This window comes from Herpailurus yagouaroundi, unplaced genomic scaffold (genome assembly GCF_014898765.1).
Source record: "Herpailurus yagouaroundi ecotype Mexico unplaced genomic scaffold, PumYag 67623, whole genome shotgun sequence".
Taxonomy (NCBI): domain Eukaryota; kingdom Metazoa; phylum Chordata; class Mammalia; order Carnivora; family Felidae; genus Herpailurus; species Herpailurus yagouaroundi.
The window spans coordinates 79,576-102,407 of record NW_024420424.1 but is presented as its reverse complement, the minus strand read 5'-3'; the positions used below and the strand labels follow the sequence as shown (position 1 = coordinate 102,407).

At 35.0% G+C, this 22,832-nt stretch overlaps 1 protein-coding gene across 2 annotated transcripts in view; it reads left to right on the top strand.

Annotated features, from left to right (window-relative positions):
- The window catches only part of LOC121025332 (uncharacterized), a 357,007-nt gene that overhangs the window by 300,848 nt on the left and 33,327 nt on the right, over nucleotides 1-22,832 (top strand). For both annotated transcript variants that reach the window (XM_040467877.1, XM_040467876.1), the window contains 3 exons: nucleotides 6,582-6,703; nucleotides 7,110-8,620; nucleotides 21,272-21,359. In XM_040467877.1, the coding sequence (XP_040323811.1) occupies nucleotides 6,582-6,703; nucleotides 7,110-8,620; nucleotides 21,272-21,351 (1,713 nt within the window). In that variant the 3' untranslated portion in view covers nucleotides 21,352-21,359. The remainder of the gene's footprint in view (nucleotides 1-6,581; nucleotides 6,704-7,109; nucleotides 8,621-21,271; nucleotides 21,360-22,832) is intronic.

The window sequence follows — 22,832 nt, the reverse complement described above, 5'->3', positions numbered from 1 at the left end:
TTTTCTTTCTTTGACTAACATTTCACTTAGCATGATACTCTTCTGCTACATACACATTGTTGGACATGACAGGATCTCATTCTTTTTATGGCTGACTCATATTCCATTATGTATCCACCACTTCTTTCAATCCATTTATTAGTCCATGGACACTTGGGCTGTTTCTGTAACTTGGCTATTGTAGAAAATGCTGCTATAAACATTAGTGTGCATGTATCCATTTGAAATAGTATTTGTGTAATATTTGGGTAAATTCCTAGTAGTTCAATTGCTGGAACATAAGGTAGTTCTAGTTTAACTCTTTGAGTAACCTCCATATAATTTTCCAGAGTGGCTGTACCAGTTTCTATTTCTACCACCAGTGTAAGATTTCCTTCTCTCCACATCCTTGCCAACTCCTGTTGTTTCTTCTGTTGTTAATTTTGGCCATTCTGACAGGTGTGAAGTGACATCTCATTGTAGTTTTGATTTGTATTTCCCTGATGATCAGTGATGTTGAGCACCTATTCATGTTAGCCATCTGAATTTCTTCTTTAGAAAAATGTCTATTCATGTCTACTGCCCATTTCTTAATTGGACAGTTCATTATGTGAATGTTGAGTTTTATAAGTTCTTTATATATTTTGTATACAAACCCATTATCATATATGTCATTTGCAAATATCTCTTCACATTCCAAAATTTAACTTTTAGTTTTGTTGACTATTTCCTTCACTGTGAAGTTTTGGGTTTTTTTTTTTTCTTTTTTTTTGAGGAAGTTACAATAGTTTGTTGTTGTTGTTTTTGTTCTTGTTGTTGTTGTTTTTGCCTTTGTTTAGTTTGCTTCAGGAAACATCTACAGAGAAGTTCGTATGTCTGAATATCAAAAAGGTTACTGTCTGTATTTTCTAGGATTTGATGTTTCAGGTCTCATGTTTAGGTCTTTGATCCATTTGAATTTACTTTTGTGTATGGTGTAAGAAAGTGGTCCAGTTTCATTCTTTTACATGTTGCTGTCCACTTTTCCCAACACCATTTGTTGAAGAGACATTTTCCCATTGGATATTCTTTCCTGCTTTGTTGAAGATTAATTGGCCATATAGTTGTGGATTCATTTATAGGTTTTTTATTGTAATCTAATTATTTATGTGTCTATTTTTGTGCCACTACCATGCTGTTTTGTTCACTATAGCTTTGCAATATAACTTAAAGTCTGGAGTTATGATGTCTTCAGCTTTGCTTTTCTTTTTCAAGGTTGCTTTGGCTATTTGGGTTCTTTTGTGGTTTCATACATATTTTAGGATTGTTTGCTGTAGTTCTGTTAAAATGCTGTTGGTGGTGGTGGTTTGATAATGATTTTATTAAATGTGTAGATTATTTTGGTAATATAGACATTGTAACAATATTTCTTCTTCCAATCCATGAGCATAGATGGAGCATTCCATTTTTTGGTGTCATCTTCAATTTCTTTCAACAGTGTTTTATAGTTTTCAGAGTACCAGTATTTCACCACTTTGGCTGCATTTTTCCTAAGCATCTTATTGTTCTTGGTGCAATTGTAAATGGAATTGATTCCTTCATTTCTCTTTCTGCTGCTTTATTATTGGTATATACAAATGGAACAGATTTCTATACATTAACTGTGTATCATGAGATTTTGCTGAATTTATTTATCAGTTCTAGCAGTTTTTTGGTGGAGTCTTTCAGGTTTTCTATACAGAGTATCATGTCATCTGCAAGTAGTCAAAGTTTTACATCTTCCTTGCCAATTCAACTGCCTTTCATTTCTTTTTGTTGTCTGACTGTTGTGGCTAGAACTTCCAGTACTCTGTTAATTAACAGTGGTGGGAGTGGACAACCTTGTCTTATTCCTGACTATAGAAGAAAAGCTGCCAGTTTTACTCCATTTAGGATGATATTAGCTATGGGTTTTTCATAGATGGTCTTGATTATGTTGAGGTATGTTCCCTGTATCCCTACTTTGTTGAGGGTTTATATAATGAATGGGCATACTTAGTCTAATGCTTTTTTGGCATCTATTGAGATTCTCATATGGTTCTTCTCCTTTCTTTTATTAATATGGTGTAACACATTGATATATTTGCCAATATTGAGCCACTCTTGCAACCCAAGACTAGATCCCACTTGATTGTACTGAAATATTGTTTTGTGAGGGAGAAAGAGAGCGAGAACAAGCACAAGCAGGAGAGGGGAAGAGGGAGAGGGAGAAAGAGAAACTTAAGCAGACTCCATGCCCAGCATGGAGCCAAACAAGGGACTTGATTTCATGACTGTGAGATTATGGCCTGAGATGAAACCAAGAGTCAGATGCTTAAATGAGCCACCCAGGCATCCATGAATGATTTTTTAAATACATTGTTGGATTTGGTTTGCTAGTATTTTATTGAGAATTTTTACATCCATGTTCAACAGGGATATTGGCCTGTAGTTCTCTTTTTTAGTGTATCTATCTGGTTTTGATACCAGGATAATACTAGCCTCATAGAATGAGTTTATAAGTTTTCCTTCCTTTTCTATTTTTTGGGAATAGTTTGAGAATATGTATTAACTTCTTTAAATGTTTGGTAGAATTCTCCTGTGAATCCACCTGGTCCTGGACTTTTGTTTGTTGAGAGATTTTTGTTTACTGATTCAATTTATTTGCTGCTGATCAGTCTGTTCAACTTTTCTATTTCTTCCTGTTTCAGTTTTGGTATTTTATATATTTCTAGAAATTTTCCTTTTCTTCCAAGTTGTTCAATTCCTTGGCATATAGTTTTTCATAATACTCACTTCCATTGTATTTCTGTGGTATTGGTTGTTATTTCTCCTCTCTCATTTGTGATTTTATTCATTTGGGTCCTTTTCTGTCTTTTTCATAAGTGAGGATAGAGGCTTATCAATTTTATTTTTTTTTTCTAAGAACCAGCTCCTAGTTTCATTGATTTGTTGTTTTGTGTTTTTTTGTTTCCTTTCTATATCATTTATTTCTGCTTTAATCTTTATTAGCTCCTTCCTTTCCCTAGCTTTAAGCTTTGGTTATTGTTCCTTTCTAGCTATTTTATGTGTAAGGTCAGGTTGTTTATTTCCTAAACTGTTGAAGGAACTATTCTCCCTGCTGGGTTAAAAGACTTTTTTGCACTTTACTTTTTTTTACATTTTTAAAATATAAAAGTCTTCCTTTGCTCTTGGGTCATATAAAAACAGATCATAGGCTGGATTTGGCCAGCAGGGCATAGTTTTCCAGCCCCTCATCTAGCTCATGTTTTCTTAAACTGGGCTCTACTTTGGGTGCTTATTAAAATACTTGTATATTCTGGTTTCTTTCCTTGAAATTGAATAGCAAATGGGAATTCTTACAAGTGATGCTTTCCCAAAGTAAACCTCTAGGGAAATGTACCATGTACAATGATGGGGATAGTTTACCAAAAGGAGGGCCATTTAAGAGTTAAGTTTCATAAGTACAGACCTTACTTCGTTTATTTCTTTTTTAGATTTTTAAAAAATTTTTATATTTATTTATTTATGAATACAATTTATTGTCAAATTGGCTTACATACAACACCCAGTACTCATCCCAACAAGTGCCGTAACAATGAATATTTTATTTATTTTTGAGAGAGTGCAAGCAGGGGAGGGTCAGAGAGAGGGAGACAGAGGATCTGAAGTGGCTTTGCACTGACAGCAGTGAGCCAGGTGTGGAGCTTGAACTCATGAACTTCTAGATCACTGGGGACAAAATCAGATGCCCAACCGACTGAGCTACTCGGGTGCCCCTGGATCTTACTTCTTTTAGAAAGTAAAGGGGATTCTTACTGTGCTCTAAAACTCCCTATTTAAGCCTTGGCATCCTCAAAATTTTTCAAATCACATGCTATGACTTCCTTATCATATAATTGCATTAAGATTAACATTAATTAGACAAAAATACTTTTTACTAAAAAAAAAAACAAAAAAACATTATGGAGCAAAACCTTTCTATATAGCTTATTAACCGAACCTTTTTGTTATCTTCACATTCCCCATGCACCTAGAAGTTTGCCTGGGAGTCAGCTGTTAGACTCTGAGGCCTAGATAACAGTGAGTTTATTTCTTTTAGAACAGTGGCTAACTAGAATACAATTATATATTATAGGTGTGTGGCCATGGCACTGATGTCATCAGATCAGGAAATGGTCTAATAAATTTATTCTTCTTAATGGCTAAAGTAGTCTGTTAATATTATTCGATAAAATTACAACTTTGTTCTATATAAGATGCAGTAAAAATAGATATAAATAAAGGATAATGTGGATATAAACCTTTGGACAGAGTTTTACGGACTTAACTAAAAATCAGTTTAGTGTACAGTATAAAAGTGTACATTAATTCTTTTTTAATGTTTATTTATTTTGAGAGAGAGAGTGTGAGTGGGGGAGGGGTAGAGAGAGAGTAGGAGACACAGAATCAGAAGCAGGCTCCAGGCTCTGAGCTGTCCGCACAGAGCCGCCTGAACCCACAAGCCGCAAGATCATGACCTGAGCCAAAGTCAGACGCTCAACCGACTGAGCCACCTAGGCACCCCAAAACTGTACATTAATGCTTTAGAGGAAAGAAGCAACTTTCTAGAAAGAGGGGGAACTTTTTACAGATTCATTAGTTGGAGACATTTATTTAACAATCTAATTGAATTCAGTTTTCATAGCATTTTTTTCTCTCAATTAGAAATCAGTACTGTTCAGAATTACAGTTCTCAGGAAAGCATAGCCTTAGAGATAAAGATAGATTAGCTTTTACAAAGTTCTAATTAATTTATAAATATCTTTTACCCTCTTTTGATGTTAGTTGAAGTTTAATCAGCTAGCAGAAAATATTTATTTCAAAAGTGTCACCTCTGGAAAGTGGTATTACTAGGAAGAACACTTAACTCTTCTGATACTCTACACCATCTTTGAAAGTATTCTTACTAAAGAAGATATTTGGTTTAGTTTTCCAAAAAGCAGACATAAATGTTTGTTATAGTCAAGGTCCCCAAACATCAGGAAGTATGACAATCCTAAATAACCACTGTGAATTCTATATTTATTGTGTTTTCTGTTAGATTTTTTTATCAGTGTAGTAGAATATGTAGCTGCCTTTGGTTCTTTTGGAAAGAATAGAAACATTATCTATATAGTTCCTGAGGAGGCCAGGTATCCTGATAAATCCAATACATGAAAGGATATTAGTTGCAAATTCATAAAGGCAAATATTATTTTATTAAGCATATATTATGTTTAGTTGAATAAAGTTTGCTTATATTTTTCCTCACCCTTTAATTTTTTGTCTTGACTTTCAAACTAATGAAAACTAGTGAATTGGAGTCATAATAGAAAAGCTATTACTATGATTTGAGACTAAGAGTAAAAGAAATTCTGAGTACTGGCATGTTTTAGACGAATGTTTAGAAGCACATGAAATTTATTTCTTATCTACCTCTCCTAGGGTGTGAAAATTTCAGTATTGTTCATGTTTGTTTGCCATATAAATCAACATTGCATTTCCTTTACACGTTATGTCTTACCAGTTTTCATAGTGAGTGTTTTCTCTTAATCGCTAGTTCATGTGAGCCTCACAGTTGTCTGCTGAGACAGGACATTCTAAATCTTTTGTTATAATCAATTATAGAGTATATTAAACCTCGTGGAATTTTTTTTTCTTATATCATACCTAAATGTCATGTTATAAGTCTATTTTTTGCATGGGTTTTATTGAAAATGGAGTAAATCTTTTGTGTAGATAAAATTCATTTTGTTCATTTTTTTAACTTTCTCTTCTCCTGTGCTTGGACTCCTTATTTGTCTAAAAGACACATTTTTAAGGTATGTTATATGTGAAAGCTAACAATAAAATATTAACAGCAACTAGATGTCCCTGAAGGCTCCTTTTGGTTGAAAGAAACAGAACCCCATTCATACTACCTTGAGAAAAAACAAAAGGAGGGTGATAAGAACTTAAGTCAAGGATCATCATTACCATAGAGAACTCAAGGACAGAAAGTAAATATTTAGGAGGAACTGGAATCAGGAACCCATGTAAAAATGTTTTTGTCTGTCTAGAGGCATAAGATATGTGGTTTCAACTTCCTTTATGTATGGCTGTTTTATTCTTCACATTCTCTGCTTCTTGACTTTTTCCTACTTCTCTAGGCATATGACAGACTGTTTTCTCATAGTGCCTGAGAATGCCTGTCCACACTTCAAACACAGCAGAAAAACACCTGAATTCTAACTCTAAATCCCAAGTAAAGAGAATCTACTCCAATTTGGGTAAAATTCCAGCTACCCACAACCAAGGGACTGGGTAACAGTACCAATGCAGCATTGGGAATGGCCATTAGTTCTTGGAAAGGTAGAGGCTAGGAACACACCTTACAACATATCTATCATGTCTGCCCTTTTACTTAAATATTAATTCTGAAGTTTTACTTTGGAAGAGGTTCTCACTATGACTTTCCCTCAAGCACAAGTGAAGCTAATGAAGTGATATACTCCCCTCAATCAAAATTACTAAGTGTGCTATTTTTCATGGTAAATGCAACTGAGAATTTATAACTTGGTTTATGATTTATTTTGCTTTTACAGCCAATAACTACAACTAATTCATCAAGTGAACTTATATTCTCACTTCAAGATGTGTCCCTTCCAATTGAAATAGTACCAGAAAAATTTGAATATTTTTCCCCAGAAAGGCTCCACACTCCAAGGTAAGCCTCACTAAAAACCAGATCTACAACCTTAACTTGGTGTAGAATATAGAAAGTTTGTTTTATTTTCCACTACATTCTTAACATGATATTCAAGTCCCAAAATAATGATTCATTGATTAGAAAGGAACAAGAAAATAGTACATTTCAAGAGAGTGTCCTAGGCAGGCTATTACTTTCAGGTGTAATGGAAAACAGTTAATGTAAGGGTAAATGCAAGTGTAAAATCTGCTTACACTGATACTATTCCAATTTGTTCACAAGAATGTTGGTGGTGTTTCTTACTTTCTACAACCTGATAGAAATGTGTACTCTATAGTATTTTCACACAGAAAGGTTTTCAACAGAGAAAACATTTAACATTTGATGAATATTTTTAAGGTGTTCATGTTTGTCTTTCTTTAAGTAATGAAGGAGCAATTGTGATGTTACATGATGAAGGAAGCAAGTCTGAAACAGAAGCTTCTGATACAAAAATTTCTGAAATTTCAACGGGTTCTTTGGACTATAAAAGTCTCCAAGACCTAAAAATAATTGAAAGTGACACCCCCTTGCTGGAATCTGGCTCTGAAAGATGTGTGATTGATTCTGACTCTGATAGAGGCATTGGTTTGGACTCTGACTTAGAACAGCACTCAAAAGACTCTGATTCAATAATATGGGGAATGGACTCAGACTCAGAAAAATGTCTCATGGACTCAAACTCTGTGAAACATCTGCAAGAAGCAGAAAAATACCAGGTGGCTTCAAGTTCTATGAAAGACCTGATGGAGTCAGAGCAACAGCTAGTGGGAGTTGAACAATGCCAGATGGACTCTGACTCTTTGAAACACTGGATGGACTCAGATTCAGAAAAATGTTTGGCAGACTCTGACTCTGAAAAATATGGGTTGAACTCAGACAGTGAAAGACCTGAGATGGATTCAGACTCAGAAAAATTCCCTATGGCTTCTGCATCTGTGAAACACCCGCTAAAGGCAGAAAAATGCCAAATAGCTTCAGATTCTGTAAAAAGCCTGATGGAATCTCCGAAAATGTTGATGGAGACCAAACAACACTGGATGCTCTCTGCTTCTGAGAGGTATGTGATAGACTCAGACATGGATAGAGATGAAATGGACTCAGCTTCTGCATCGTCAGTATGTCTGATGGGGGAAGAAAAACACCAGGAAAAGATAAGCTCTAAGAGATATATAATGGAATCTGATTCAGAACCATGTGAGATGGACTCAGACTCAGAAAGATATGCGCTAGCCTCAACAGCTGTGAAATGTGTCATGGATGCTAAAACATTCCAGTTCAGCACTGATACTGAGGGATGCAGGATGGATTCTTGGTCTGAAAGACATGCAAATGACTTAGATTCTGAAAACCCAGAGATGGTCTCTGATTCAGTGAAACACACAATTAAGGCTGAAAATTGCCAGAGGGCCTCTGACTTGGAAAGTTTATGGATGGGCCTCAGGTTTGAATCTAAAAGATGCTGGACTGACTCTGAAAGACAAAAATTGAACTTTGACTATGGTAGATGTTGGGATAGCTCTGGAAGATACCAATTTAGGTCCGAAAGAATTCAGCATAGCTCTGGAAAATGTAGGGATGACCCTCAAAAACATTGGGATAGCTTTGAAAGACATCAAATAGACCCCAATTCTGCAAAATATCTAGCAGATTCTGAAAATAAAAGACATAAAAATGAGTTTGAAAGTGAAAGACTCATGATGGATATGGCGAAGGAACAGTGTCTGATATTTGAAAATAAGAGACTTCAAACAGATGAAGACAAGAAAAGGTATCTCATAACATCTGACAGTGAACAAGAGCACAAGATCGTATTTCACAATGAAAGACACCCCGTTTACTCAGAAAATGAAGCACAAAGGCTTGGTGCTCGCAAGAAGGATAATCGTCCTCAGGGTAAGCCTAAATATGTGTGACTTTTGAAAGTATAATTAATAACATGGTGACAATTACAAACTGTCAGTAGCTTTAACGGGTTTAGGCCTGAGATCATTTCATCAGAAGCTCAGAGAAAAGGCATCTTCATTCTAGATTTCCATTCACTTTTGAAAATTAGGCAAATAGGAGCACCTGGCTCGCTCAGTCAGTAGAGCATGTGACTCTTGATCTTGGGGTTGTAAATTGAAGCCCCATGTTGGGTGTAGAGGTTACTTAAAATCTTCAATAAAATTAGACAAATCATCTCTCTTTATCTACTTCATAAAAGAATAAAAATTAGAGAATTATTAGCAAATATGGTTATTTGTGCCTAGAAAACAGCATGCTAAATTTTGCTCCGATTGTTCTGGAATGGGTCAGTAGAAATTGCTCATAAACTTTTCCCCATTATTAGTTGGTGTGAAAAGAAGTATCCAAGCCTAACTATACAGACATCCAGCTTAACTTGCTTATCTCAAAATTATTATAAAAGCTGCATAATTCTCAATAAATAGTTGGCATTTACCTTGTTAGTCACATTTACTTTTACTTCACACTACATCATTATAATTCTCCATTTCCTAAACCATTGCATTAAGGTATGCTTAAAACAAAGGAACTATTATCATTTCATAAAATGTTTTTCTTCGTATTATTCATTTTCCACAGAGTCCTTTAGCTACAATTCAAAGGAGAAAAAAAAACTAAGAACTTGACCCCTAAACATTCAAAAGAGATTTTACCTCTGAAAATATAACAAGAAATTTTGTGCTTCAATAAACTCCAGTGACTCTTCAAAAATAGATCATTTGAAATAGTATATATTTAATGTATGATAAAGTTTTCCTATTTTAATATGCTATTTATACAGGAGTCTTTGAAATTTATCCTATATAATACTGACTTTTACATGTTATATTCTTTTAAGTAGAAAAGGTTATTGAATCCAGTAAAAATATACTATATATTTTTGGGCATTTACTAACACAAAGTATTATCCAGGGGTTTCCTTGAATGTCAGACAGGTACATTTATCCTCAAGCCATTAATTCAGTTGGATTAACTGTGCAATATTTTATTTGAACAGTCAGAGGAAAATATTCATCTCATTCTTTATATTCCCTAACAAAAATAATCTGGTTTCAATTAGAAATGAAATTCTATTGGAAAATATTAAGGAGTGTAAGAAATGAATTTCTGAGATCCTCTTACAATGCAACATATTGGTAGGGTGGTGAAAGAAGTATGCTACCTTTCATGAAGAGGGGGAAAACCCTTAAAACAATGTTTTTATTGGATTTGAATTTGGTAACACTAAGTTGAATTGTCTCCTAACCAAATATCATTCTCTTCTAACAAGGCAATATTAGTGATTCTTTAAGAGTTGTATAAATCAGCATGGAAGGTATAAAGATTAACATTTCACATTCAGCTTCAGTTTTGATATTTTCAAACAATATCTAATTAATGTCCAGTGAAATAGAATAACTACTTCTAAAGAACTCAACTGCACTGTTATTGATGTGCTTTGTAAAATTTTGCCAATCAAGTGCTTACCATATGCTCATCATACAATAAAAACATAAATGTATAATACCTTAAATTTCTATAACACCTTTCAGCCTTCCAAAGTCCATTAATATGAAAATAACAACCATCTAATATTGTAAAGCACTGTGCTACACAAGTCACATGCATTATTACATCTAAACCCATCCTTTACATAATACCTAAGCTTTATACAACACTTCTAGGAAAAACTCTAAGCATTGTATGCATACTAATCTGTTAGTACCAATTCACCAGAACCAATTAATGAATACTAATTCACAAGTTTTACATGTGTGAATTCATTAAACCCTTACAGCAATCTAGGACATAGGCATGTTTAGCATTTCTAGTTGACCAATGAAGAAACTGAGGCACAAAGAAATTATATAATTAACCAAGGTAACATAATACATGGCAGTCAAGATATGAACCCATGCTCCAAAGTCTGTGCTATTAAACATGAAGACATCTTTCAGCTAAGAAGAATATATACTATCCCAGGGTGCCTGGGTGGCTCATTCAGTTAAGCGTCCGACTTTGTCTCAGGTCATGATCTCACAGTTTGTGGGTTTGAACCTTGTGTTCGGCTCTGTGCTGACAGCTCAGAGCCTGGCTCCTGCTTCGGATTCTGTGTCTCCCTCTATCTCTGCCTCTCCTCTGCTCTCTCTCTCTCTCTCTCAAAAATAAATGAACATTAAAATAATTTAGAAGAACATGAATTATTCCAATTTTATAGTGAGAAAAATGAGGCTATAATGCTCAAAAGAGTTGTGCTGGACTTTGAAACTGGATTTATCTGCCTCCAGAGCCTGAGTTTTTAAGTATGTTGCTTATATCTCAACTCTTGTTTAACCTCATATTCTTTTTTGTAATTTTTATTTATTTACTTCTAATTTATTTAGATTCAAGTTAGCTAACATACAGTGTAGTATTTGTTTCGGGTAAAACACAGTGATTCATCACTTACATATAACACCCAGTGATCATCCCAATTAACTTCCTCCATAATATCCATCTCCCATTTCGCCCATCCCTCCACACAACTCCCTCCAACAACAGTGTGTTCTCTATATTTGAGAGTCTCTTATGGTTTGCCTCCACTCTGTTTTTATCTTATTTTTCCATCCTTTCCCTTATGTTCATCTGTTGTGTTTCTTAAATTCCACATATGAGTGAAATCATATATTTGGCTTTCTCTGCCTGACTTATTTCACTTAGCATAATACAATCTCGTTCTATCCACTTTGTTACAAATTGTAGATTTTGTTCTTTTTTATCACTGGTAGTATTCCATTGTAAATATATGACACATTTTCTTTATCCATTTATCAGTGGATGTACATTTAGGGTCTTTCCATAATTTGGCTATTATTGATAGTGCTTCTATAAACATTGGGGTGTATGTGCCCCTTCAAATCAGCATTTTTTGTATCCTTTGGATAAATACCTAGCAGTGCAATTGCTGGGTCGTAGGGTAGTTCTATTTTTAGTTTTTGAGGAACCTCCATACTGTTTTCCAGAGTAGCTGCACCAGTATTCTTTCCTACCAACAGTGCAAAAGAGTTCCCCTTTCTCCACATCCTCGCTAACATCTATTATTTTCTGAGTTGTACATTTTAGCCATTATGACAGGTGTGAGGTGGTATCTCAGTGTGGTTTTGATTTGTATTTCCCTGATGATGTGCAATGTTGAGCATCTTTTCATGTGTCTGTTAGCTATATGGATGTCTTCTTTGGAAAAGTGTCTATTCATGTCTTCTTCCCATTAATTCATTGTATTATTATTATTATTATTATTATTATTATTATTATTATTTTGGTGTTGAGTTTGGTAAGTTCTTTATAGATTTTGGATACTAACTCTATCTGATATGTCATTTACAAATATTTTCTCCCATTCTGTTGGTTGCCTTTCAGTTTTGTTCATTGTTTCCTTAGCTGTGCAGAAACTTTTTATCTTGACGAAGTCCCAATAGTTCATTTTGTTTTTATTTCCCTTGCCTCTGGACGCATGTCTAGTAAGAAGGTGCTGTGGCCAAAGTCAAAGAGGTTGCTGCCTGTTTTCTTCTGTAGGATTTTGATGGTTTCTTGTCTCACATTAAGGTATTTCATCCATTTTGAGTTTATTTTTGTGTATGGTGTAAAAAGTGGTTCAGTTTCACTCTTCTGCATGTTGCTGCTGTTCAGTTTTCCCAGCACCATTTGCTGAAGAGACTCTCTTTTTTCCATTGGATACTCTTTCCTGCTTTGTTGAAGACTTTTGAAGAAGTTGACCATACATTTGTGGGTCCATTACTGGGCTCTGTATTCTGTTCCATTGATTTATGTGTCTATTTTTGTGCCAGTACCATACTGTCCTGATGATTACAGATTACAACTTTGTAATACAGCTTAAAGTCCAGAATTATGCTGCCTCCAGCTATGGTTTCCTTTTTTAACATTACTTTGTATATTTGGGGTCTTTTGTGGTTCCATACAAATTTTAGGATTGTTTGTTCTAGCTCTGTGAATAATGATGGCGTTATTTTGTAAGGATTGCACTGAATATGTAGATTATTTGGGGTAGTATAGACTTAACAGTACTTGCTCTTAAAATCCATGAGTGCAGAATGTTTTTCCATTTCTTTCTGTCTTCCTCAATTCATTTTATTAGCTTTCTGTAGTTTTCAGCATACAGACCTAACCTATTTGGTTAGGTTAATTCCTAGGTATCTTATGGTTTTGTATGCAATTGTAAATGGGATCGATTCCTTCATTTCTCTTTCTACTGTTTCACTATCGGTGTATAGAAATGCAACAGATTTCTGTATGTTTATTTTATATATTGTGATTATTCTGAATTCACGTATCAGTTCTAGTAGCTTTTTGATGGAGTCTTTTTGGTTTTCCATGTAGAGTATCAAGTCATCTTTGAAGAGTATAAGTTGGACTAATTCTTTGCCATTTTGTATGCCTTTTATTTCTTTTTGTTGTCTGATTGCTGAGGCTAGGATTTCTAGTACTATGTTGAACAACAGTGGTGAGAGTGGACATATCTGTTGTGTTCCTGACCTTAGGGGGGAAGCTCTCATTTTCCCCCATTGAGGATGATATTAACTAAGGGCCTTTCATATATGCCTTTTATTATGTTAATACATGTTCTTTCTACCCCTACTTTCATGAGGGTTTTTATCAAGAAAGGATGCTGTGTTTCATCAAATGCTTTTTCTGCATCTATTGAAAGGATTGTATGGTTCTTATGCCTTATTTTATTAGTGTAATGTATCACATAGATTGATTTGTGAATACTGAACCAGCCCTGAAGCCCAGGAATAAATCCCAATTGATCATGGTGAATAATTTTTGAATTTGGTTTGTTAGTATCTTATTGAGAATTTTTGTAGCAAAGTTCATCAGGGATATTGGCCTGTAATTCTCATTTTTAATGGTGTCTTTGTCTGGTTTTGGAATCAATATAATAATGCTGGCTTCATAGAATGAGTTTGGAAAGTTTCTTTCCATTCTAATTTTTGGAACAGTTTCAGAAGAATGAGTATTAACTGTCCTTAAATGTCTGGTGGAATTGTCCTGGGGAGCCTTTGGCCCAAGACTCTTATTTGCTGGGACATTTTTGATAACTGATTCAATTTCTTAGTTGGTTATGGGCCTGTTCAAATTTTCTATTTCTTCTTGATTGAGTTTTGGTAGTGTGTGATAGTCTAGGAATTTGTCCATTTCCTCCAGATTGTATAGTTTGCTAGCATATAATTTTTCATAGTATTCTCTTATAATTGTATTTCTGTGGTGTTGGTTATGACTCTCCTCTTTCATTCCAGATTTTATCTACTAGGGTCCTCTTTCATTTCTTTTTCATAAGTCTCATTAGGGGGTTATCAATTTTGCTTATTCTTTAAAAAAATATTCTGAAATTTCATTGATCTGTTCTACCATTGTTTTGTTTGTTTCTTTGTTTCTATATTGTTTATTTCTTCTTTAATCCTATTATTTCCCTTCTTATGCTGACTTTAGGCTTTCTTTGCTGCTCCTTTTCTAGCTCCTTCAGGTATAAGGCTAGGTTATGCATTTGAGACCTTTCTTGCCTCATGAGATAGTCCTGAATTGCAATGTACTTTTTTCTTAGGACTGTGTTTGCTCTATCCCAAAGGGTTTAAGCTGTCATGTTTTCATTTTAATTTCCATCCATGTATTTTTTTATTTCTTCTTTAAATTCCTGGTTAACCCATTAATTCTTTAGAAGGATGTTCTTTAACCTCCATGTATTTAAAGGCATTCCAAATTTTTTCTTGTGCTTGACTTCAAGTTTCATAGCATTATAATCTGAAAATATGCATATTATTATCTCTATCTTTTTGTACTTGTTGAGGGCTGATTTGTGACCCAATATGTGATCTGTTCTGGAGAATGTTCCTTGTGCACTCAAGAAGAATGTGTATTCTATTGCTTTAGGATGAAATGTTCTTAAGATATCTGTTAAGTCCATCTGGTCCATTTTGTCATTCAAATCCATTGCTTCCTTGTTAGTTTTCTGGTTAAATGATCTGTCCATTGTTGTAAGTGTTGTATTAAAGTCTCCTACTATTATGGTATCATTCTCAATGAGTTCCTTGATGTTTGTTATTAATTGATTTATATATTTGGGTTCTTTCAAGTTGGGGACATAAATATTTATAATTGTTAGATCTTCTTAATGGATAGACCCATTAATTATGATATAATGCCCTTCTTCATTTCTTGTTACAGTCTTTGGTTTAAAATCCAGTTTGTCTGATATAAGTATGGCTACTTCAGCTTTCTTTTGACTTCCATTAGCATGATACATGGTTCTCCATCCCCTTATTTTCAATATGCAGGGTCCTTAGGACGAAAATGAGTCTTTCCTAGGCAGCATATGAATGGATCTTTTTTTTTAAATCCATTGTGATACCCTGTGACTTTAGATTGGAGCACTTAGTCCATTTACATTAGTGTGATTATTGAAGGATATGAATTTAGCGCCATTGTGTTATCTGTAGAGTTAGTGATTTTGGTGATGTTCTCTGCTCCTTTGTAGTCTTTTCTGCTTTGGCCTTTTTTTTTTCTCATGCAGAGAGTGCCCTTTAAAATTTCTTACAGGGCTGGTTTAGTGGTCATGAACTCCTTTCCTTGTTGTTTGTCTGGGAAAGTCTTTATTTCTCCTTCTATTCTGAGTGACAGCCTTGCTTGATAAAGGAATCTTGGCTACATATTTTTTCCTATTCAGCACATTTAAAATTTCCTGCCACTCCCTTCTGGCCTGCCAAGTTTCAGTGGACAGGTCTGCTTCTAAATTTATGTGTCTACCTTTATAGGTTAAGGACCTTTTGTCCCCAGCTGCTTTCAGAATTCTCTCTTTATCTTTGTATTTTGCCAGTTTCACCAAGATATGTTGTGGTGTTAACCTGTTTTAGTTGATTTTGAAGGGAGTTCTCTGTGTCTCTACGAATTGAATGCTTGTTTCCTTCCCCAAATTAGGGAAGTTCTCAACTATAATTTATTCAAATAAACCTGTCCCTGTTTCTTGCTCTTCTTTTGTGCCTTCTGTGTTATGGATATTGTTTTGAGTCGCGGAATAACTTAGTTCTCTAAGTCACCCTTTATTATCTAGTAATTTCTTTTCCTTATTTTTTCAGATTAATTATTTTCCATAATTTTATCTTCTATTTCACCTATTCCCTCCTCTGCTTCTCCCTTGCTTGCTGTCACTGTATCTAGTTTATTTTGCATTTCAGTTATAGCATTGTTAAATTCATCCTGACTAGTTCTTAGGTCTTTGATATTTACACCAAGGGTTTTTCTGGTGTTTTCTATGATTTTTTGAAGCCCAGAGAGTAGTCTTATGAATGTTCTAAATTCCTGTTCAGATACATTGTTTATATCTGTTTTGAGCAAGTCCATGACTAATTTCTTCTTGACCTTTCTTTTGGGGAGAATTCTTCATTCTTGTCATTTTGGCTCAGTTTCTGTCTTTTGAGTGTTTTACAAGTTTGTTATATTCCCTACACCTGAGAGTACTACTATATTTAAAAGGAGTCATACACTGTCCAGGGCCTGGCACTCCAGGAAGTGTTTCAGGTGTATGCTTTGTGAACTCTGCTGTTGTGTTTTGGCTACTCTTTCCCACTGGTCAGTCTTCTGCAGAGCTTCTCCTTGCTTGCACTGGTGGAGTGTTTGGACCTTTAACTAGGTGTGCTTTGATTTGCTTGTTGAAGTAACCCTGGGGGCAAAAAGGGAGGGGAGCCTTATACTAAAAAGAGAAAAGGAAAAGGAACAAGAAAATGTGAATAAAAAATCTATAAGGCTTACTCCAAGGAGAAATAAAGAAAAAAAAAAGAAAAAAGAAAAAAAGAAAAAGAAAGGAGAAAATAAGGGTAAAGAAAAGAGTAAAAAAGCCTGATCCAAAATAAAAAGAAAAGATAAAAGGAATGAGAGAAAACAAATCAGAAACCATGAGCCTAATTTCCAAAAAAAAAGAAAGGAGAAGGAGGTAAAAAATAAAATACACAGTTGTCTGTTGGTGCCTGAGGGGTGGTGGTTGTGCTGGTCTGGAGGAGAGACTGTGTCATCTCAGAGTCAGTCTTGACCCAGTAAATAATCAGGTGCCAGTCACAGAGGTGGCAGGGTTTGGTGTACATGTGTCTTGCCTCCACTGGGGGCTGATGTGTTCCTTTCTGAAGTCCCACCATGTTGGTGTTAGGGGGAAAATGGCACCACCCCAATCTCTCATCACCAGACCAGAGATCTCTACCTCTGCTATTCAGGCAGCCCTCACAGTATAGTGAGAGAAATCAGCTCTCCCTTCACCAAAACTCTCTTGCACTTTTTCATTGGTGCAGGCTGGGATTCAAAATCCAAAGTCTTAAAGGACCCAACACAGTGTGCATCTCCTCCCCTCCTTGGGAGTAGAGCCTCTCCATCCTGCTGATGAAAGGCCTTTAGATGGCAACATCAGGGTCTTTTGTCTTTGGGGAGGCAATAAACCTTATTCCAAAAGTGCTTCAGGAAAGAGACTGTTCTTTCCCAGGGCACCCTGGAGATCACTTCACGACACTATACAGTCCCGGGCCAGCTCCCCTCTCCAGGAGCATGTGCAATAGTTCTGCTCCTAACAAAGTCACAAACGTCCAAAACCTCAGAGTTTGAGCTCCAAAAGCTGTTTGCAAAAAAGAACTGAGATACTCGGTACTTCTTGTTCCCCATTCCATGGTCCAGAGAAGTTTTCCTCCTGTGCTAACTCAATGAGACACTTTCTCAACCCCTCTCTTTTTTTTATTTTTTGTCTCTCCAGATAAAGGGTTCCTCCCTTCTGCGGCTCCACCATTTTCTCTCCCCCAATTCACATTCATGCACCTCTCATCTGCCATGCTGTCTCCTTGTAACTTTGGAGATCCTTCTGCCACTCTGCAACTCTATTTCCTCAATATTCCAAGTAATCTTACCTCAAAACAGCTGTGTTTGAGGGACAAGGAAAGACCGCGGTCCTCCTACTTATGCACCATCTTAACTCCTTCCCTAATGTCACATTCTTCTTATTTAGAAAGAGCTACTACAGTAAAGAATTATTACTTCTGCTTAAAAAATGAGAAAAATGAGATGCAAGCAGACTACGTTCCTAAATGTCACATAAGTAATTAGTGGTTAGGCTAGAGTATAGAAACTCCTAGTCTACTGTTATCTCAACTACATCTGTGACTTCATGAAGTTTATAATCTAACTGAGGAAATATTCCACATGAAACCAGTCAATTAACTACACTTTACCTGAGCCTAATTTTTTTTTTATAAAAGTCTTTGGCACACTTTAAATATTTGCATTTAGACTGTATTTAATATGTGGATTATTATTAATGTAAAGCATGCACTTGGGTATAGTCAATCCATAGGTGAAGCCCTTTCATATATAAATCAAAAGTTTGCTAGCTGCTTTCACCCATCTTCAGATGTTCTGTATGGAAAACATAAACTGATAGAAAGAACATACCTGAACATCATAAAGGCCATATATGAAAGACCCAAGAATGGATGCTGTATTTTGTCAAATGCTTTTTCTGCATCTATTGAGAGGATCATATGGTTCTTATCTTTTCTTTTATTAATGTGGTTTGTCATATTGATTGATTTGCAAATATTGAACCAGCCCTATAGCCCAGGAATAAATTGCACTTGATCATGGTGAATAATTCTTTCAATGTACTGGTGAATAATTCTTTCAATGTATGGTTGGATTCGATTTGCTAGTATCTTTTTGATAATTTTTGCATCCATGTTCAGCAGGGATGTTGGCCTTTTTAAGTGAGGTCTTTGGTTTTGGATCAAGGTAATGCTGGCCTCATAGAAGGAGTTTGGAAGTTTACCTTCCATTTCTATTTTTTGGAACAGTTTGAGAATAATACATGTTAACTCTTCTCTAAATGTTTGATAGAATTCCCCTTGGAAGTCATCTGGTCCTGGACTTTTGTTTTTTGGGACATTTTTTATTACTGATTCATTTCTTTGCTCCCTACAGGTCTGTTCAAATTTTCTGTTTCTTCCTGTTTAAGTTTTAGTAGTTTGTATGTTTCTAGGAATTTCTCCATGTCTTTGAGATTACCCAGTTTGTTGGCATATAATGCTTCATAATATTCTCATGACTATTTATATTTCTGTGATATTGATTAGCAATACACTCTTCTTTTTTTTTAATTTTTTTTTAATGTTCATTTATTTTTGAGAAAGAGACAGAGCATGAATGGGGGAGGGTCAGAGAGAGAGGGAGACACAGAATCTGAAACGGGCTCCAGGCTCTGAGCTATCAGCACAGAGCCTGACGCGGGGCTCGAACTCACAGATGGTGAGATCATGACCAGAGCCGAAGTCGGACGCCCAACTGAGTGAGCCACCCAGGCGCCCCAGCAATACACTCTTCTTAAAGTCAGAGCTTGCATTGTGTCTTCCCCTTATCTATGCTTTCTATGGTAAAGAGACAGAAGAAATGACTTTGCTGCATTTCCTAGGCCAAAAATTAAGTCGTTTTGCTCCTCTGACTATGGATTCTAAATAATATTTTTAAATGAATAGTTGTTTATAAAACAGTTTTTTATCTTTTTTACACACTGCTTTTCCTGGGAACAGTATAAATCTCATTAATAATATTAACTAGTTTACTCAACTTCTATGTCTGTTATAATTATATTTAGAATTTATCTTGCACCTTAAAATTTTACACCAAGTACTATCACTTTGGGATTATTGAATTGAATTCTCCATTCCATTTGACATGAGAATATTTCCATATCCTACATAGCCTGTTGTTAGCCATTTTTGTCTCATTAAAAACTGTGGTAAAGGGGCGCCTGGGTGGCTCAGTCGGTTGAGCAGCCGACTTCGGCTCAGGTCATGATCTCGCGGTCCGTGAGCTCGAGCCCCGCATCAGGCTCTGTGCTGACAGCTCAGAGCCTGGAACCTGTTTCAGATTCTGTGTCTCCCTCTCTCTGACCCTCCCCCATTCATGCTCTGTCTCTCTCTGTCTCAAAAATAAACATTTAAAAAAAATAAAAAAAAATTGTGGTAAAATATGCATAAAATAAAATTTAGTATCTTGATCATTTTTAAATGTACAGTTTAGTGGTAAGTTCAGATTGTTGTGCAACCAGTATGCAGAACTCTTTTTATCTTGCAAAACAAACCTTATACCCATTAAACAATAACTTACCATTTCCCTTTTTCCTCAGTCCCTGGCAACCACAATTCTACTTCCTTTCTCTATGATATTTTTAAGTTTCTATTTGTGTTCCAGTTAGTTAACATAGTGTAATATTAGTTTGAAGTGTGCAATTTAGTGATTCAACCTTCCATATAACACCCTGTGCTCATCACAAGTGCACTTCTTAATCCCTATCACCTATTTAGCCCATTCCCCTACCCACCTCACCTCTTATAACCATCAGTTTGTTCTCTGTAGTTAAGCGTATGTTTATTTTCTTTATGATTTTGACAAAGCATCTCATATAAGTATTTATTTCATATATAGTATTTGTGTATATCTGCTTGCCTTCTTGAAGTCAGCATAATGTCCTTGAAGTTCATACATGTTGTTGCATGTGTCAAAATTTCCTTCCTTTTTAAGGATAAATAGTATTCTATTGTGTGGATATACCAGAGTTTGTTTATCCTTTTTAAGGATAAATAGTATTCTATTGTGTGGATATACCTGAATTTGTTTATCCATTCATGTCTCCCTGGATAGATGTTGGTGTTGGGTAGCTTTCATCTTTTGGCTATTGTGAATAATGTCACTATAAATATGAGAGGTAAATATCTCTTTGAGATCCTGCTTTCATTTTGGGGGGTATATAATCAAAGGACAATTGTTGGATCGTATGTTAATTATATATTTTTTTCATTTTTTTTTGAGGATTTGTCATACTGTTTTCTATAATGGCTGTACCATTTTACATTCCCACTAACAGTGCACAAAGGTTCCAATATTTGTACCATTTCACATCCTCACCAATAATTGTTTTATTTTTTTTTCAATTTTTAAATTTTATTTAGTTTTAGAGAGAGAGAGAGTGCATTAGTGAGTGAGAGGGGCAGAGGGAGAGAGAGAAAAAATCTTGAGCTGACTTCATGCTTAGCATGGAGCCCAACACAGAGCTTGATCCCATGACCCTGGGATCATGACCTCAGCTGAAATCAAGAGTTGGACACTCAACTGACTGAGCCACCCAGGTGCCCCTGTTTTTTGTGCAGTAGTCATCCTAATGGGTGCTTTTTAGGAAATTTTATGCCAATATTTCATTTATTAGGACATGAACTGGCTATAAAAGTTTTTAGAAAAACTTAACTGAGAATATTCTGAATTTTTATGTGAGGTAACTATATCAATAGCATATGGTGGAATATTTTTAACTTCATCTTCAATATTGCTTTAATAAGCTCCATGAAAATTGGGAAGAGGATCTCCATTAATTTGAATAAAAATAGTACTATCATAAACCTTAATTCACTGCAGAATCATATAATGTTTCCTTTCTACAATCTTATTAGGAATTGGAAAATAGTTATGTCTATTTAATGTTTACAGGTTTTTGGAGGCCTGTTTTCTTGTCATCTCCATTTAGCCAAAGAAAGAGAACTGAAGAACAAAAGTGTACAACAAATTGATAACAGAGGTGAGTATATTCGATAGAAATTGCCAAATGGTTTTAGATATTTTCTATCAATATTTGGAAAATTTTAAGCCAGGATTTGTTGTATCAGTGATCCCCAAGGCAATATCTGAATACAGTCATTCTCTAGGAGTATACACTGGACTCAACATACAGTAGTACTCAAAGCTAAAATTTACTACAGCAAAAGATCACACGATAAAATCAGTAATGAGAAAAGGCGCATAGAATGAAGACTATCAGGAAGCAGGTACAAGGTTTCAAGAGTCCACACTTCCAACGGAGTCATACGAAATTCATTTAATTCATCTAGCAAGTTATGACAACATCTGTGAGATGTTGTCTACCAGGGAAGCTCATTAAATTCTCAGTTTCCAGAAAATTAAAAAAACACAGATTTATTGTGCTATAATTCACCCATTCAACATGGTTCAGTGGTTTTAAGTATACTCACAGATATGTGCAGTAATCACAAAAATCCCTTTTGGAAAAATGTTATCACCATAAAAGGTAATCCTATACTCTATATTTATCATCTGCCTACCTCTCCCATTTCTTCTATCCCTAAGACACTACTAATGTGCTTTGTGTCTATATAGATTTCCCTATCTTGGACATTTTTTGTGAGTACAATAATATAATACAGGGCCCTTTGCGACTGCATTCGTTCAATCAGTACAATGCTTTCAAGGTTAGTCCATATTGTAGCATGTTTTCATTTCTCTTAATTATATGCATAGGAGAAAAATTGCTAAATAACATGGTTACTCCATGTTTAATTGTCATGCTGTTTTCCAAAGTGACTACATAATTTTACACTCCCACCATCATTGTATGAGGATTCCTATTTATCCACATTCTTGTAAACACTTTTCATTATCTGACATTTTTATTTTAACCTTCCTTGTGGTATGAAATGTTATTAATTTATGATTTTTATTTGTAAGTCCCCAATGACTAATAATGTTGAACATATTTTTATGTGCTTTTGACCATTGTAGATCTTCCTTGGATAGATATCTATGCATACAAATATCTTTTATAGTCTATATTTTTATTATTTTTTTGTTAGTGAGTTGTAAGTTCTTTATATATTCTGAATACATGTTTTTTATCAGATATACAATTTGCAAACATATTATACCATTCTGTATTGTCTTTTATTTTTGGATGGTGTCCTTTGAAATACAAAACTTTTTAACTTTAATACAGTTAAGATTATTTATTCTTTTCCTATTATTGTTCATAATTTGGGTGTCATATCTAATAATTATTTGCCAAATCCAAGATTGTGAAGATTTATAACTATGTTACTTCCTAATAATGTTATAGTTTAAGTTCATACATTTAATTTCTTGATGTATTTTGAGTTATTTTTTTCTGTATAGTGTGATGTGAGGGAACAATTTAATCTTTTGAATGTGACAGTCCAGTTGACTCAATACCACGTGATGAAAAGACTATTTTTCTCCATGG